The sequence below is a fragment of the Thunnus thynnus genome, chromosome 10 (assembly GCF_963924715.1).
Source record: "Thunnus thynnus chromosome 10, fThuThy2.1, whole genome shotgun sequence".
NCBI lineage: Eukaryota > Metazoa > Chordata > Actinopteri > Scombriformes > Scombridae > Thunnus > Thunnus thynnus.
This window is the reverse complement of record NC_089526.1, coordinates 13,794,738-13,807,530: the sequence shown is the minus strand read 5'-3', so window position 1 is coordinate 13,807,530 and position 12,793 is coordinate 13,794,738. Positions and strand designations below refer to the sequence as shown.

Below are 12,793 nucleotides of genomic sequence, written 5' to 3'. Positions count from 1 at the left end.
CCTCTAAATGCGATGTCGATTAAAGCTGGAGTTCTTATGAAGGAGAAAAATTGGATCTTCTGGTAAACAACTTGATTTTATTGGGTAAACACTTCATTCATATATGTAAATATTTAAAGGTTAAGTCCCATATCAACAGATGGAAGAATGAACTCAAGATATTTGCAAAATCTCCTCAATGCATGCCCTGAAACTGTTTTCTTTATTGGACTTATTTATGCTGCTTGAATAGGACCCCCAGTCTTAGTTTTTTTCCCCTTGTATTTGTTGTTTCTTTGTCTTTAGTACTGTTTCAACACCAATGTACGTTTTGTATTATTGAAACATGCCCTAAAGGTTTGTAATTGAATTTTGGACAAAAATAAATAAATATATAAATAGATGATGCACTCAATAAAGAGAAAGAAAATAAAATAAGGGAGTGGCATGTTTCAGGAGGATAAGTAACGTGACATTTTTTCCCTCCACATGTCATAAACTGAGCACGTACTGTTATTTTGCAACGTTCAAATATGTTATCAGCCGTACGTCACGCCCACTTCTGGAACGCCGTGCTCTGAACCAATCAGCGCCGAGAAGGAGGCGAAGACGCGCATGCTGATTGGTTCATTCAAAAATAACACGCTCGCAACCCCGCCATTTAAATGTTTTAAAAGTAGCGTGTCGCCCCTGTTTATCTCAAGTGTGGAATAAGTGAAAGGAGGAACAACAGCAACAGCAGCAGCAACGTTTTATCGACTGTGTCCGTGGTAAGGTAAGCTACAAAATATATAAGAAACTGTCCGTCTCGGTGCATATAAGTTAAAATAGTATATACTAACTCATTCAAATTAATTAATACCGACAGTTACTATCGCAACGTTACGAATTCCCCCGATTTCATGAATGAAATGACGAAATCTCAAGCTAACTGACCTGACCTCAGCGTTAGCTATGCTAGCTTGTTGTTAACTTGCTTGCTAGCTCTTTGATTCACAACTAATTATTTAATCGTTGCATAAATGTTGTAATAGTTAATGCAAAGCTGCAGTAAACTTGAAATCATGTATCAGTGTACGAGGTTTCTTTTTCAGAATATACAGGCACTAAATTATCATTTTAAATTTAAAGGTTGAGCCACAAATCTCTCTCCACACTATTTAATTTTTGTGTTTTATGCTTTGTTTTAAGTTGTTTATACTATACAGTGTGTGTGATAGTAGTATGGCTGCTGTATACAACTTTACTGAGGAGCATCTAGAAGAGCACAAGTTTCTCATTGTATGGAAATGCACTGGTGGCCTTGTTGTTACAACAACAATTAGTATTTTATTGTATATTTCTAGTGCATTGTGTTTTCATATTTTAGTGTCTTCTTACCATATTTTCTCTATGCTGCATGTTCTGTTGTTGTGCTTTTTATGTTTTCGTGAGCTTGTAGACAATAAAGTTGTATTCTATTCTGTTGTATTTACCTGTGAGCCAGGTAACAATAAATAAGCGTCATGGGATCCAGTGAGAGCAAGATTGCTGTGCCTGCAGCAGTAAAACCAGAACCGGCCATCAAGAACACCCGAGTCAGTCATCTGATAGATCCACGCTCTCCTTCAGTGGGCATCGATCGCACACCTATTCAGGTAGATTATCTGCATGACCCACTACCAGACATACTGTAAACTGTGGGGGGGTATCTAAAACGGATAAACAACTCTAAATATTTTTTTAGGTTGGTGGGATTGTGTCTAAAGCTCCTGTGGAGGTGAAAAGTGAGTGTCCATTGGCCTTCAGTGATCCTCGCTCACCTTCTGTTGGCATTTCCCGCACCCCTGCCAGAGATGTCATGAGAGGTAAGTATTTGGTAAACAATAACTTTCAGTTTGGCTTTTATCGCCTAAAAAATGCCATGTAACACGTTTATCTTTATTTGTCCTTATAGCAACAGTTGGGTCCTTTGCTCGTCGGCTGGGTATGCTTTTCCACAATGAGACGGAGGATGAAGCCCCTCAGAAACACTTCAAAGATGCTGTGGAGGATGAGGAGGTCCATAAGGATGAGGAATTGGCTTCCACTGAGCCCCTTCTGACTCCTCAGTTGCCCTGCAACTTTGGCTCACTGGCTGAGCATGCTAACCTCCTGGCCACCCCTGTGCTGACCTCTCTCCAGAGTGCGGGTAACACAAGCCCCTTTGTGCTCCTTGAGGAGCCCCAGGTGGAGGTGGAAATAGAAACGGAGGCAGATATTAGCCTGGAGGAGGCTGAAGAAGCCACAGAATCTCCACTTAACAAGAGACTGAGCATGAGCCTGATAACTTGCCACGAGGGAGCAACCTCATCTCAGATCTTTGTTGAGGTGCACCGTGACAGCACTTCATCCCCAGTGCCTTGTGAGGATGTCGAGCCACTCAAGGGCAGTGTGGATCACTCTTATGCCGTTCCGTCCGTCACTGTTGAACCAGAGTCCCCCTCTGAGCCTTCCCTAACCACTGATCCAGCTGATTCCCCAGTTCCAACATCTCCTACACAGCCAGAGGAAGCAGAGAAAGTGCCATCTCCTGAAGAAACAAAAGATCTTGTTAAAGAATCTTCTTTGCCTCCTGCATCCACCCCATCAGAGCCACCAGCTGTCACCAGCCCAGAGCAGCCACAAGTCTGCACCAGTATCCGCTGCCCCAAATTTGACTCAAAGAGTCCCAGTCAAGTGGTGTTCAAGCCACAGTGGTTGGGAAGAGGGTTTGGTGCCACTGGGCTGAGAGCCAGAGGAGTGCAAGGGCGCAGCGGAAAAGGAGGCTCCTCTCCTCTTGCTGTCCGCGTGGCTGTCAAGAATGTAACCAATGAAAACAAGGGACTGTCTGGAAAACTGAAGCAGAAGGGTGTGTATAAAGATTTTTGGCTTTGCGTTATTTATAACAATATTTATATTGTATTATATTATTGTTGCTTAATTTTCTCTCCGCTTTTTCTTATTTTTCTAGGTACTGAAGGCCGTTCCCCGCTGCAGATCCTCAAGGAGACCAACTCGCCCAGGGACCGTCCTCAGGTACTGCACACAAGCACTCTAGTGATACTAACTTTAATTTGCACCTCTGACTCATTACAGCAATATCTGTGATTTTAGTTGTCCAAAAATGAATCCCAACACAGAAACTGAATTAACCGCTGAGCTGTAATGTTCTCCTCACTTCCAGATGAAGGAGAAGGTGTCCACCCCCGATAAGCAGAGGCTCGGGCAGATGGACCGCAGAGTGCTGGCAGTGGCTCTGGATAAGGAGAATAGATGATGCACTGCAGAAATGTGTACAGAATCTTGTTATTTTTATATCAAGTTTTTATGTGTACGTTTTTCTTTAACTGATTGTTGTTTTTGTGTGTTCTTCGACTGCCACTTTGTGTGGTTTTCCATCCTTTTTTTTGTCCTTTTTGTAAATATAAATAAAATTATTTGCATACATATTTCTGCTCTAAATCTTTGTATTGGTTGTAAACTCATTTTGCTATTGTTTCTTTTGTGCTCCTTGTGATTTTTTTTTTTTTAATAACTTAATTTTGTCCAACTTTTAAATTATAAAGTTTCTAAAATAAACACTCACACTTGCCATTTAAATTGCACTACTCCTGGCTGTGAAACTCCTGTTTATGCTTTTTCTTCCCTACCTCTGGTTGTTAGCAGTTTGTTAGAAACAGAACATTTTTAAGTCTATCCATAGGATCTTACAAATATTTGAGTATTTATCCAAATATTATAAATGTACTAAAGGTTATATACAGTAAAAACATTAAAATCGCTGTTGTTTTATGGCTCACTCCATATCCAGCAGTGGGACTAAAAATAGACATTTAAACACAGAACATAATAAAGACATGTCTAATGCAGAATCCCATGTTTATTAGACAGTCTTTAAGAAAGGTAGTATTGCTTTACTTTGCACATTGTGTATCCAGTGTTTGGAAAAAAGAGGCAGTCCGAATTCTAGTCAGGTCTTATGTGTATGTACATGAACTGTCCTTCAAGTTTATCTGGTACCACGCAGAGGAAAAGGTAAGCTGTTATGTACACATTCATATGTATTGCTCATATGCACACAATAGCCGTTATCATCCACATAACAGTCATACAAAAAGTCCTGTCCTGAGACAAATGGGTCATCTTTTTTTGTTTTTTGTAAGTGCTTAGTGAACCATGAAGACCATTTTATTATCCCATCTGTCAGTTCAACTGTTGACTCAAAGCACTTTTCAGGTCTAGTTACCGGGGGGGTTTAGTCCAAATGATGAGACCCCAAAACCTGGTAAATATTGTCCATCAATCACATACAAAACAACTCAAACACTAATGTAGACATCTGCAAACTATAACTCAATTTTAATTGAAATTAGAAAATGGAAAGGAATTAAATGTAAGCATCTAGGGAATCTACCAAAACTAAGAACAAACAACAGTCTGAAACAAAAACGCAAATGCTCATATTATTCGTTTGACATAACTTATGCTCGATAGAAAACACAGCATATTAGTATATCTAGTGTGAACCTACACGGGCTGTAACTTGACACATACTCAAATCTATCTCATCCAGTGTGCTACCATTTCCATTTGGCAACTGTTTTCATTGTGTGATCTTTGAATTGCTGCAATATATGTGAATATGTTATCAATTTGAACCGCAGTTTAATTAACTATTGATAGGAATGATCTTTTCTTAGACTCCCCCAACCCAACCCCTGTCCCATCCCAAATTCATAAAGTGAGAAGAAAGGTGAGAGTGCAATGTGACAGAGAGAAGAGAAATTCCTCACATTACAACCCCTCTCCAACATTAGGGCTTGGCACAATTAAAATACCCTCTTCTCACCCTATGTGGCTCTTCATCCCTCCCTCAAACTCCAAATTCTTCCCTCTTTTTTTAAAAAAAATCTCCACTTTCTCCCAGGCAGATATTAACTGCTCTCTTCCTGCTCGCTGGCGAGGAACAGCCTCAGTTCCATATCTTGAGGAAGCTGTCCCAGGATCCTGTGCAACACGCCATGCCGTCTGACGATACTCCGATACAGCTCACTCTGTTGTCATGACCAGCCAGCACTCCTGAAGCACCACACAGAAGAGAAAAACATGATGTTAGCTGGAAAAATTACCACTGAAAATGTTGCAAAAAAATCAATTGCTCAATTCATGCCACCTCTGTTTTCCGCCTGTACTCACCCACTCTCTCAGATTTCAGTGAGTCCCAGATGTTGACGTTGAAGTCATCGTAGCCGGCCAGAATCAGGCGTCCAGACAGGGACGGGGCTAGGGAGGTCACCCCGCACATGATGCTGGAGTCCTGGTAGGTGATCAGGTCCTGGTCGGCTCTCAGGTCGTACAGCTTACAGGTGGCATCATCCGATCCTGTTATCACTGCGTTACCATTGGGGAAGAACTGGAGAAATGGAAAGAGGAGGATAAAGTTGAAATCTAGGTCTGCTTTGAGCAAAAAAAAGTCTCCATAGCAGAACTAAAATCCTCCTCATCCTCACCCCAATTGCATTGATGTCACTCTCGTGGCCTCCAAAGGTCTGTCTGCATGCGCCCTCCCTGATGTCCCACAGCTTGGCCGTAAAGTCACATGCTCCTGAGATGAAAAACTTGAAGTCTGGCGACACGGCCAGGGACATGCAGTCTCCCTGGTGTCCTGCGAAGATGGTCTTTTGGGTCCCTGTCTCAATGTCCCATAGTACGCTGCAAGGAACAAGGAGGGTTTAATCTGGTTTTAACAGCAGACAGTGAAATGGTTGTACACCTCAAGTAAATTATATCTTTATATTATTACCAAGTGCAGTCTCCAGAACTGGTGATGATCTCACTGTCACTTAGGAAACGACAGCAGGACAGGTAACCTGGGCAACCAAAGAAATTCTATATGAAGCTCCACATAACACAGTTGTCTAATATGAAATCCAAGAACTACCCACTCAAGTCCAACATTAGAGCATCGGTGACTTTAAAGAGGCTTAATTACCTGTGTGTGCCGCCAGCTCACGCATGACCTTGACGTTCCCATCCTTGCCCTTGAGGTTATAGATGGAGCACATGTTGTCCAAACCGCCACAAGCCACTAGGTTCCCCGAAGGTGCGTAGGCACAAGTCATCACCCACGATGACTTGAGAGGGATGGCGTTCACCTGGGGGACACACAGAGGACTTAGTGAGATTCTTTGTCTTCCACCATTAAACCACAGAAACGGACTTCAATTAATCTGAATGGGAGACACAAACACTGTGAGCGACAACGTCTTCCATGAACAAAGTATTTTCTGCCAAAGTTAGCACAGTTTTGGTTATTCAGTATTTGAGATTTCTGTTTTTCTGGTTTGAAGTGGGCGGGACACAGTTAGACAAAGAAAAACATCCGTGCACCAACCAGGATTTAGAAACATTTGAATCAGGATCTGACAACAGTTTGTGGGTTGTTTAGGTCTTTGTCAGTTAAATCTGATCAAACCACACCTGCTCAATCCTGCTGAAGTAGATTAGCTGAGTTTAATAAATAATGCCTGAAGATGTTTTTTTTAAGCTTTGATTCTTGTTTCTTTCATTCTTCTTTTTTTTATGGCATTATGTTTTCAGGTTGTCCATCCATCTCTCATGAACACGATATCTCAGGAACGCCTTGAGAGAATTTCTTCACATTTTGCACAAACGTCCACTTGGACTCAAGGATGAACTAATTAGAGTTTGGTGGTCAAAGGTCAAAGGTCACTGTGACATCACAAAACATGTTTTTGGCCATAACTCAAGAATTTATATGTTAATTATGACAAAGTTTCACACAAATGTCTAATAGGATAAAATGATGAAGTGATGACATTTCATATCCAAAATGTCAAAGGTCACTGTGACATCATAATGTTCTGCAAAAACACTTTTCTGGCCATTATTCAATGCCATAATTCAGGAACAGAGGGAGAGATTGTGACCTTCTTTGCAGCAACATCCATATTTGAAGCTTTGTCTACTGTCATGGCTACAACTTCTGTACTATCAGAATCAACTTTATTGGCCAAACATGTGAACACATACAAGGAAAATGCACTTAATACCTTTTACTAAATTCCCTCAAAGTCTTCACTACAAATGTTATATGAGTCTGGACAGACATGAATGTAAACTGCAACTTGACTGGTTGGCGGAGGTGTACAACTGCGAGGCGGTATTTCTAGTTTTAGTCATGTATGTTTACAGAAATACTAAAGACAAGCTGTCATGTGCAGTCATGTGTGTACACATGTATTTTTGTGTGTGTGAGAGTGAATGTCTTCTGCAAAGTTTAAGTCCTGGTTCAGTTTTAGCTGTGAAAGCAGTTTCATGGCTTCATACTGTCAACATTTGCCTACATCCACCATTTATTGTTAAACACCTCCCTCTTGTTCTTTCCTACCTTGTTGGTTGTGATACTGTCCCACACGATGAGTTTTCCATCTTGTGACGCACTGACACACAGCCTGGTGGTGGAGGATACATATAAGGTGTTAGTGACAAATTAACAACAGCCCCAAACCATGTTCTCACTAAGTCATCCAGTTAAAGCCAATGTGTGTCGTCCAGAATCAAATCTACCAATTAGAATTCCCTCTTGCATTTTCTGGCCTGCCTCACTCTAATTTTGGGCTAAATGTAATATAAAAACATCAAATCTTGGGTGTGAAATTAAATGGCAGATATTCTTTAAACTTGTGCACAATATGCTGTGTATTTACTTGGAGTCAGTGGACCAGTGCATAGCATAGATCTTGGCAAGGTGACCCCTTAGTGTTTTCCTGGTCTTCAACTGGACACGGCCCACCACAGTGATCCCAGCTGCCGCCTCCTGCAGTGTGGTGTCCTGTACCGCCTTACGAGCTGCCTGGGGAGCGCACACAAACACAGACGGTCATGTTAGTGTCAGTATTGACCTAAGATGTGTCATGAATAATATGTACTTCAAATTGGAGATATGTCAGAGGATTTTCTTTGAAGAACACATCTTCAGGTCATGATGGAAAGCAAAGCCTCATAATGTTAAAGATAAACATAGCTGTTTTGATTTTTTTGACAAATGATATAGATGAGCCTACTGACGGTGATCTGGTCTTTGAGGCTGTCCGCCTCCTTTCGCAATTGCTCCATTTCACCCATGGCGATGGTTGTTGGTCGCTGTCACCAGTGGAGACAGGGAGAGATGACAGGAGAGTTGATAATCCTGGAATGAAGAAGAGGAAGAAGAGAGGTGGGGAAACAACAAAAACAGAATTCAGTTATTCAAAAAAAACAAAAAAAAAACATTCAAGAAAAGAATTCTTTTAAAAAACTTTGTCATGTGTCCCTCAGTCTTCTAGTAACATAATTCCCTGTACTAATACCTCATTACCTGCACCTACCTGGACGATTTTAATCCTCCCTAGCTCCAGTCTCCAAGTAAGTGCTATTTTGCAAGTCAAACTGCCCCTGTCTACTTTGCAAACTTTCATAAACACACAGGAGCACACACGCACACACACACACACACACACCGGAAGCCCGCAGAACACACCCTTACACACATTTGCGTGGACACGCAGACACTGACAGACACAAACGCACGTAGGAGGTATGAATATTCCAGTGTGAAATTATTTTGTTCTTCAGAAGAAGTGACACCTGCTGAGAGCACACATCCTCACCCTGAATGTACACACAAACCAGTATGTCCTGTAATAATGTCATCACCGTATCAGCTCTCAGTTCTCTGCAAAAAAACAGTAACAGAGGGGTTTTGTGGCGTTTAACACTCCAGTGAGCTCTCGCCTAATGTTGATGGCTATTGAATTTGGTAATGTCATGATTAAATGAGCAATGTTTAGCAGTAAACCAATCGCCTAATGGGGCAAAGTCATACAGTGTAACAAATGTAATCAAGGCACAAGTGAAAAAGGCAGAGTCACGATCTCAGATGTGTCTCTGTTACAGAAGTAGAGCAGTTTGAAGAGGAACGCATGACACATGACACTGTCTTCACGGTAAAGCGGCACAATATAACCAACCTCCACAAGAACAACCTCCAATTGATACTACAAAGGACTTTTCTCCCTTATGAAGAAATCAATTGACATGATACTATTTCCTTTATCTTACCTTGAAAACTGATAGGAGGGGATACTTGCGAGGATCTTATCATATGCGTCCCTGCAGCAATCTCTCTCTCTCTCTCTCTCTCTTTCTCTCTCTTTCACTATTTGAATGAGTGTCCCTGTCAAAGCACATGACCAGGTGGATTTGCCTAGAATTTGTTTGAAGTGAAAAGGAGAGGATGGGAGTAAAGGAGGGAGTGACTCAAGAAAGAGATTTGCTTTAATTGTTTGCCAGTGGGCTCTAACCTTTATCAATGTGTGATGCTGAAAGTGAATGTAAGATTGCCTGAAACATGTTGGAATTAAATTAAGAGTGCTGATTTAAGGCCTTCATTGTAGCACAGTGCTTCAGACATCTCAGCCGCCAGCTACTGTATGGGTGTCAAAGCCTTAAACTGCTGATGACTACATTGTCCCTGAAGTTGGTAAAAGGGGATTTTAGGCCTTTATTCCAGATGGGAAATTGCTTCGATAATGAGTGTTGTAATGAATGCTTGAGTGTTTTAGTCGTGCTATTACCCTTTTGCCATTCTGTTCCTGGGACCCTGCCATTGTTCCATGTGATTAAATGACTGCTAGGGGTTGCTGGATGGTGAAGTGCATTAGCACCGTCAAAGAGAGGGAGGGAAGGGAGGGAGAGGAGGGGGTGGAGGGTAAGAGGCGAGGCAGGAGAGTGAGTTTTAAATCCTACTGGCTGAGATTTTAAGGGAAGCCTTTTGAATCAAATCTGCTCTCATCCGATTACTGACTGCTCTTTGCATCTGGATAAGAGATGGAGAAAGGGATGGGGAGGGGATGAGGGGAAGGGGGGGTAGATAGTGGGATGAGAATGAGGGAGGGGGCAGATGGAGGAGGAGGAACGGGACGGAGAGAGTTGTGAGAGGTGGAGGGTTTTCGGTGTGACCGGGCCTATGAACTTGAGTCTGACCAGTGACTGCAGATGTTCTGGAGTTTGCATCTTTTCTTCAGCTGAGCGCTCCTGGCCAGTTACAAGTGAAAGTCCAACTTGCAACACAAAACCTTTAAACGTAATGCTGACATGTTGTTAATTGGATTAAAATGACTATAAAGTGACGCCTTTTGTGTAGTAGCTTCCTTTTTTTGCTCATAGCCAGTTAACGTTAAACTTACTGTGTGCGTATTAGGGTTGGGTAATATGACGGTACGCACCATGAGATAAATTTGTCGATTTTGCCGTAACATTTAACATTCAGCAATCTCTTTAATATCTCTGGGTGTGTTAGACTATTGTGCTCAATCTTGTAAATCAACAACCGGGACTGTTTTATGGTAATATTGGATTTTTATATGATTTTGCATCAATGTGATGACGTACCTTTTTTTGTCAGGTATTTAATTCACTGGAATATCCAAAAACAGGCATTCAGAGTCTCCAGAAACTACATGTACATCACAATATATATTGATATCATGATATAAAATATAATATACATATTGTAATAGAGAATTTTATCCCTATCTCCCACAGCTAGTCTGTGCTACCTGGTCATTTTCTCCGACAGTCGATGATTTAGACATAAAATTTGACTGCCTTGATTTTAAACTTTCCACGCTCAAAAACTACATGATACATCCAGAAAAACAGCTCAACTTATTTTCATGATGCAGATTATGCCTGACAGTATTAAGAATCAGACAACAAAAGGAGTTTGTTTTTTCCTCAGATTATCAGTCCATACGACAAAACCAGCGTTGTATGCTGATCCCTGATCTAAATCCTTCTGATGTGTGTGCCACAAGATAAAACACAAATAGGTGCATTTAATGTGTGTCAGTATAATTTTGAATGGCATTTCGATATTTGATATTTAAATATTACTTTTAAAACATGTCATAAATAAGATCACAAGTACACTATGTTGAAAGTGTGCTGCATTTTTAAAATCAACAACTTTTCAACTCATGAACTGACATTTTTTTGGTATTGAAATGTGACATCATGACAGTCAAAAAATTCCTCCAGGAATTTTTGCCAAATTATGAATTAATGTCATCCTTCATCCCAATTTCTGACCCTTTGACTCTAACGCCTCTTGCCATCATCACTAACACACAAGAACCAAAAATGCAAACAGCAGCATATGACCATGCACTCACCAATTAGCGGACTCCTCTCAGGGTGTTTTGGCAGATTGTTAATCACTCTTCCTCCAGGAGTCTCCCTCTGGTCGTTGTCATAAGTTCAGCCCGACTGTTACTACACTTTCTCCCGCTTATTCACTTTTGGCATCACACACAGCGTGATATTCCTATATTCGCTCACTCTCTCCGCTGCTCCTATGAGGAACAGATGAGGATTGGAGGGATGAAGGGAGATCAGTGATAAGGGGATAAACCCTGGGATGGACAGAAAGAGGGGTGGGGTGGTGGTGGTGGTGGTGGGTGGGGGGGGGACAGAAAGGGAGAGGAGACAGGGTGAGGTGGGGAGGGGGGGCGGGGGGGGGGACCAAACAAGGTGCAGAGTGTTGTTATGGGGTCACAAGACATGAGCTGGGGTGAATCCGAATCAAAAACCAAGAGATGGAAATCACAGAGGGGAGGGGAAATAAGATAAATAGAGGACTTGGGAACATGGCTTTTTATGGTGCTGAGGTGGTCTTTAAAAGATCTATGACTGGCAGGAGGGTTTGTGTTTTGTAAACCCGAGGTGAAGCTAATATTAGAAAGTTTACGGGTAGAGCAGAGATCAGACAGGGTGAAGTGGTGATAAAGGGAATAACTGCAGCTCACACTTACAGGATAATGAGGCATGGACACTTGCAGGATATGTGCTACTGTAACTGCACTATAGTCTGTGTCTCTTTCCTTCTTAATGACCTTATGCTACTCCAGAGGGACCCTTGAAGTGGACCAAATAACCCTTTGGTTAGCCCCAGTTCTGCTCTGGTGTAACCACAGTACAAAACAAACCCTTGTACCGTGAAGTGCCCGTCTTCATTTTCACCCCTGTCCGTTAGAAAGTGTGCACACCACTGTTGTTCCCCCCTTATCTAACAAAGTGAATCAATTGTATTAGTTATGAAACAGCAGCACTTTCACAAACATGAGTCAGTACTTTCAGGCAGTAGTGTGGCTCAGTTACTGTAGAAGGAAGGGCACATTTCACCCAAAGGACCTGAGATATCACGCGTCTGAAGTGGTCTTGAGTAAGACAGTGAGACCATTTTTCGTTGATAACTTTGACTTCCCACTCAGGGAATTCCTGCTGATTTATTACCCATTTCTCTCTCTGATTCAACTTCTTTAAAGTTCTTTAAATCAACTTTTGACAGCCAGGAGAGCGAGTCAGCCACCATTCTTACATACTGTTTAATGTGAATTGTCTCTACAGGACATAGTAGTTTGCTGTGAACAAACATGTCGAAACACTTATTGTTTGTATATGCAGTTTTATAGCTTGACCATAAGTGTGTTTCATTCTGCTCTCTGCTTTTTAAGTGGACACACCTGAAATAATAAACCATGTAGGAAACTGAGGAGAACACATTAATTTCAGATGAAACAGAGCCTGAGTCCTCACCAGCTGATCATGATCTTTTATTTTGCTTCTGATTCAATGTGGACTCCTTTGCGTGTTTGCACGCTTTCGTACATCTCTATGCAAGCGTGTAGTATGTCTGTGTTTGTGTGTCTTGGCTACTTCCTGATTCAGTAAGGGTAAATGTAGCTCTGTA

At 41.6% G+C, this 12,793-nt stretch overlaps 2 protein-coding genes across 3 annotated transcripts; one reads left to right on the top strand and one right to left on the bottom strand.

Moving 5' to 3' along the window:
- Positions 1–643: 643 nt before the first annotated feature.
- On the top strand, positions 644–3,428 carry cdca3 (cell division cycle associated 3). 2 transcript variants are annotated; one of them, XM_067601132.1, is made up of 6 exons: positions 644–749; positions 1,466–1,616; positions 1,706–1,826; positions 1,916–2,848; positions 2,951–3,015; positions 3,164–3,428. In XM_067601132.1, the coding sequence occupies exons 2-6, from the start codon at positions 1,485–1,487 to the stop codon at positions 3,254–3,256; spliced, it is 1,344 nt and encodes a 447-aa protein (XP_067457233.1). In that variant the 5' UTR covers positions 644–749; positions 1,466–1,484; the 3' UTR covers positions 3,257–3,428. The 2 variants fall into 2 exon arrangements, with proteins under 2 accessions (XP_067457233.1, XP_067457232.1); XM_067601131.1 differs by having other exon boundaries at positions 644–754.
- A 559-nt stretch (positions 3,429–3,987) lies between these two features.
- Positions 3,988–11,427, bottom strand: gnb3a (guanine nucleotide binding protein (G protein), beta polypeptide 3a). The gene is made up of 9 exons (XM_067601130.1): positions 11,217–11,427; positions 8,071–8,191; positions 7,710–7,855; positions 7,391–7,454; positions 5,972–6,134; positions 5,783–5,849; positions 5,490–5,691; positions 5,176–5,392; positions 3,988–5,058 (listed from the first exon to the last, which is right to left on the bottom strand). Exons 2-9 carry the CDS (start codon positions 8,125–8,127, stop codon positions 4,952–4,954), a joined length of 1,023 nt encoding a protein of 340 aa, XP_067457231.1. The 5' UTR covers positions 8,128–8,191; positions 11,217–11,427; the 3' UTR covers positions 3,988–4,951.
- Positions 11,428–12,793: the final 1,366 nt, after the last annotated feature.

Coding starts and splice junctions, on each gene's coding strand:
- cdca3 (XM_067601132.1), top strand. CDS start 1,485: ATGGGATCCAGTGAGAGCAAGATTGCTGTGCCTGCAGCAGTAAAACCA. Junction 1,617..1,705: donor TCGATCGCACACCTATTCAG/GTAGATTATCTG, acceptor ATATTTTTTTAG/GTTGGTGGGATTGTGTCTAA. Junction 3,016..3,163: donor CGCCCAGGGACCGTCCTCAG/GTACTGCACACA, acceptor CCTCACTTCCAG/ATGAAGGAGAAGGTGTCCAC.
- gnb3a (XM_067601130.1), bottom strand. CDS start 8,127: ATGGGTGAAATGGAGCAATTGCGAAAGGAGGCGGACAGCCTCAAAGAC. Junction 6,135..7,390: donor ACAGTATCACAACCAACAAG/GTAGGAAAGAAC, acceptor TGTGTCCCCCAG/GTGAACGCCATCCCTCTCAA. Junction 5,059..5,175: donor ACTGAAATCTGAGAGAGTGG/GTGAGTACAGGC, acceptor GTGGTGCTTCAG/GAGTGCTGGCTGGTCATGAC.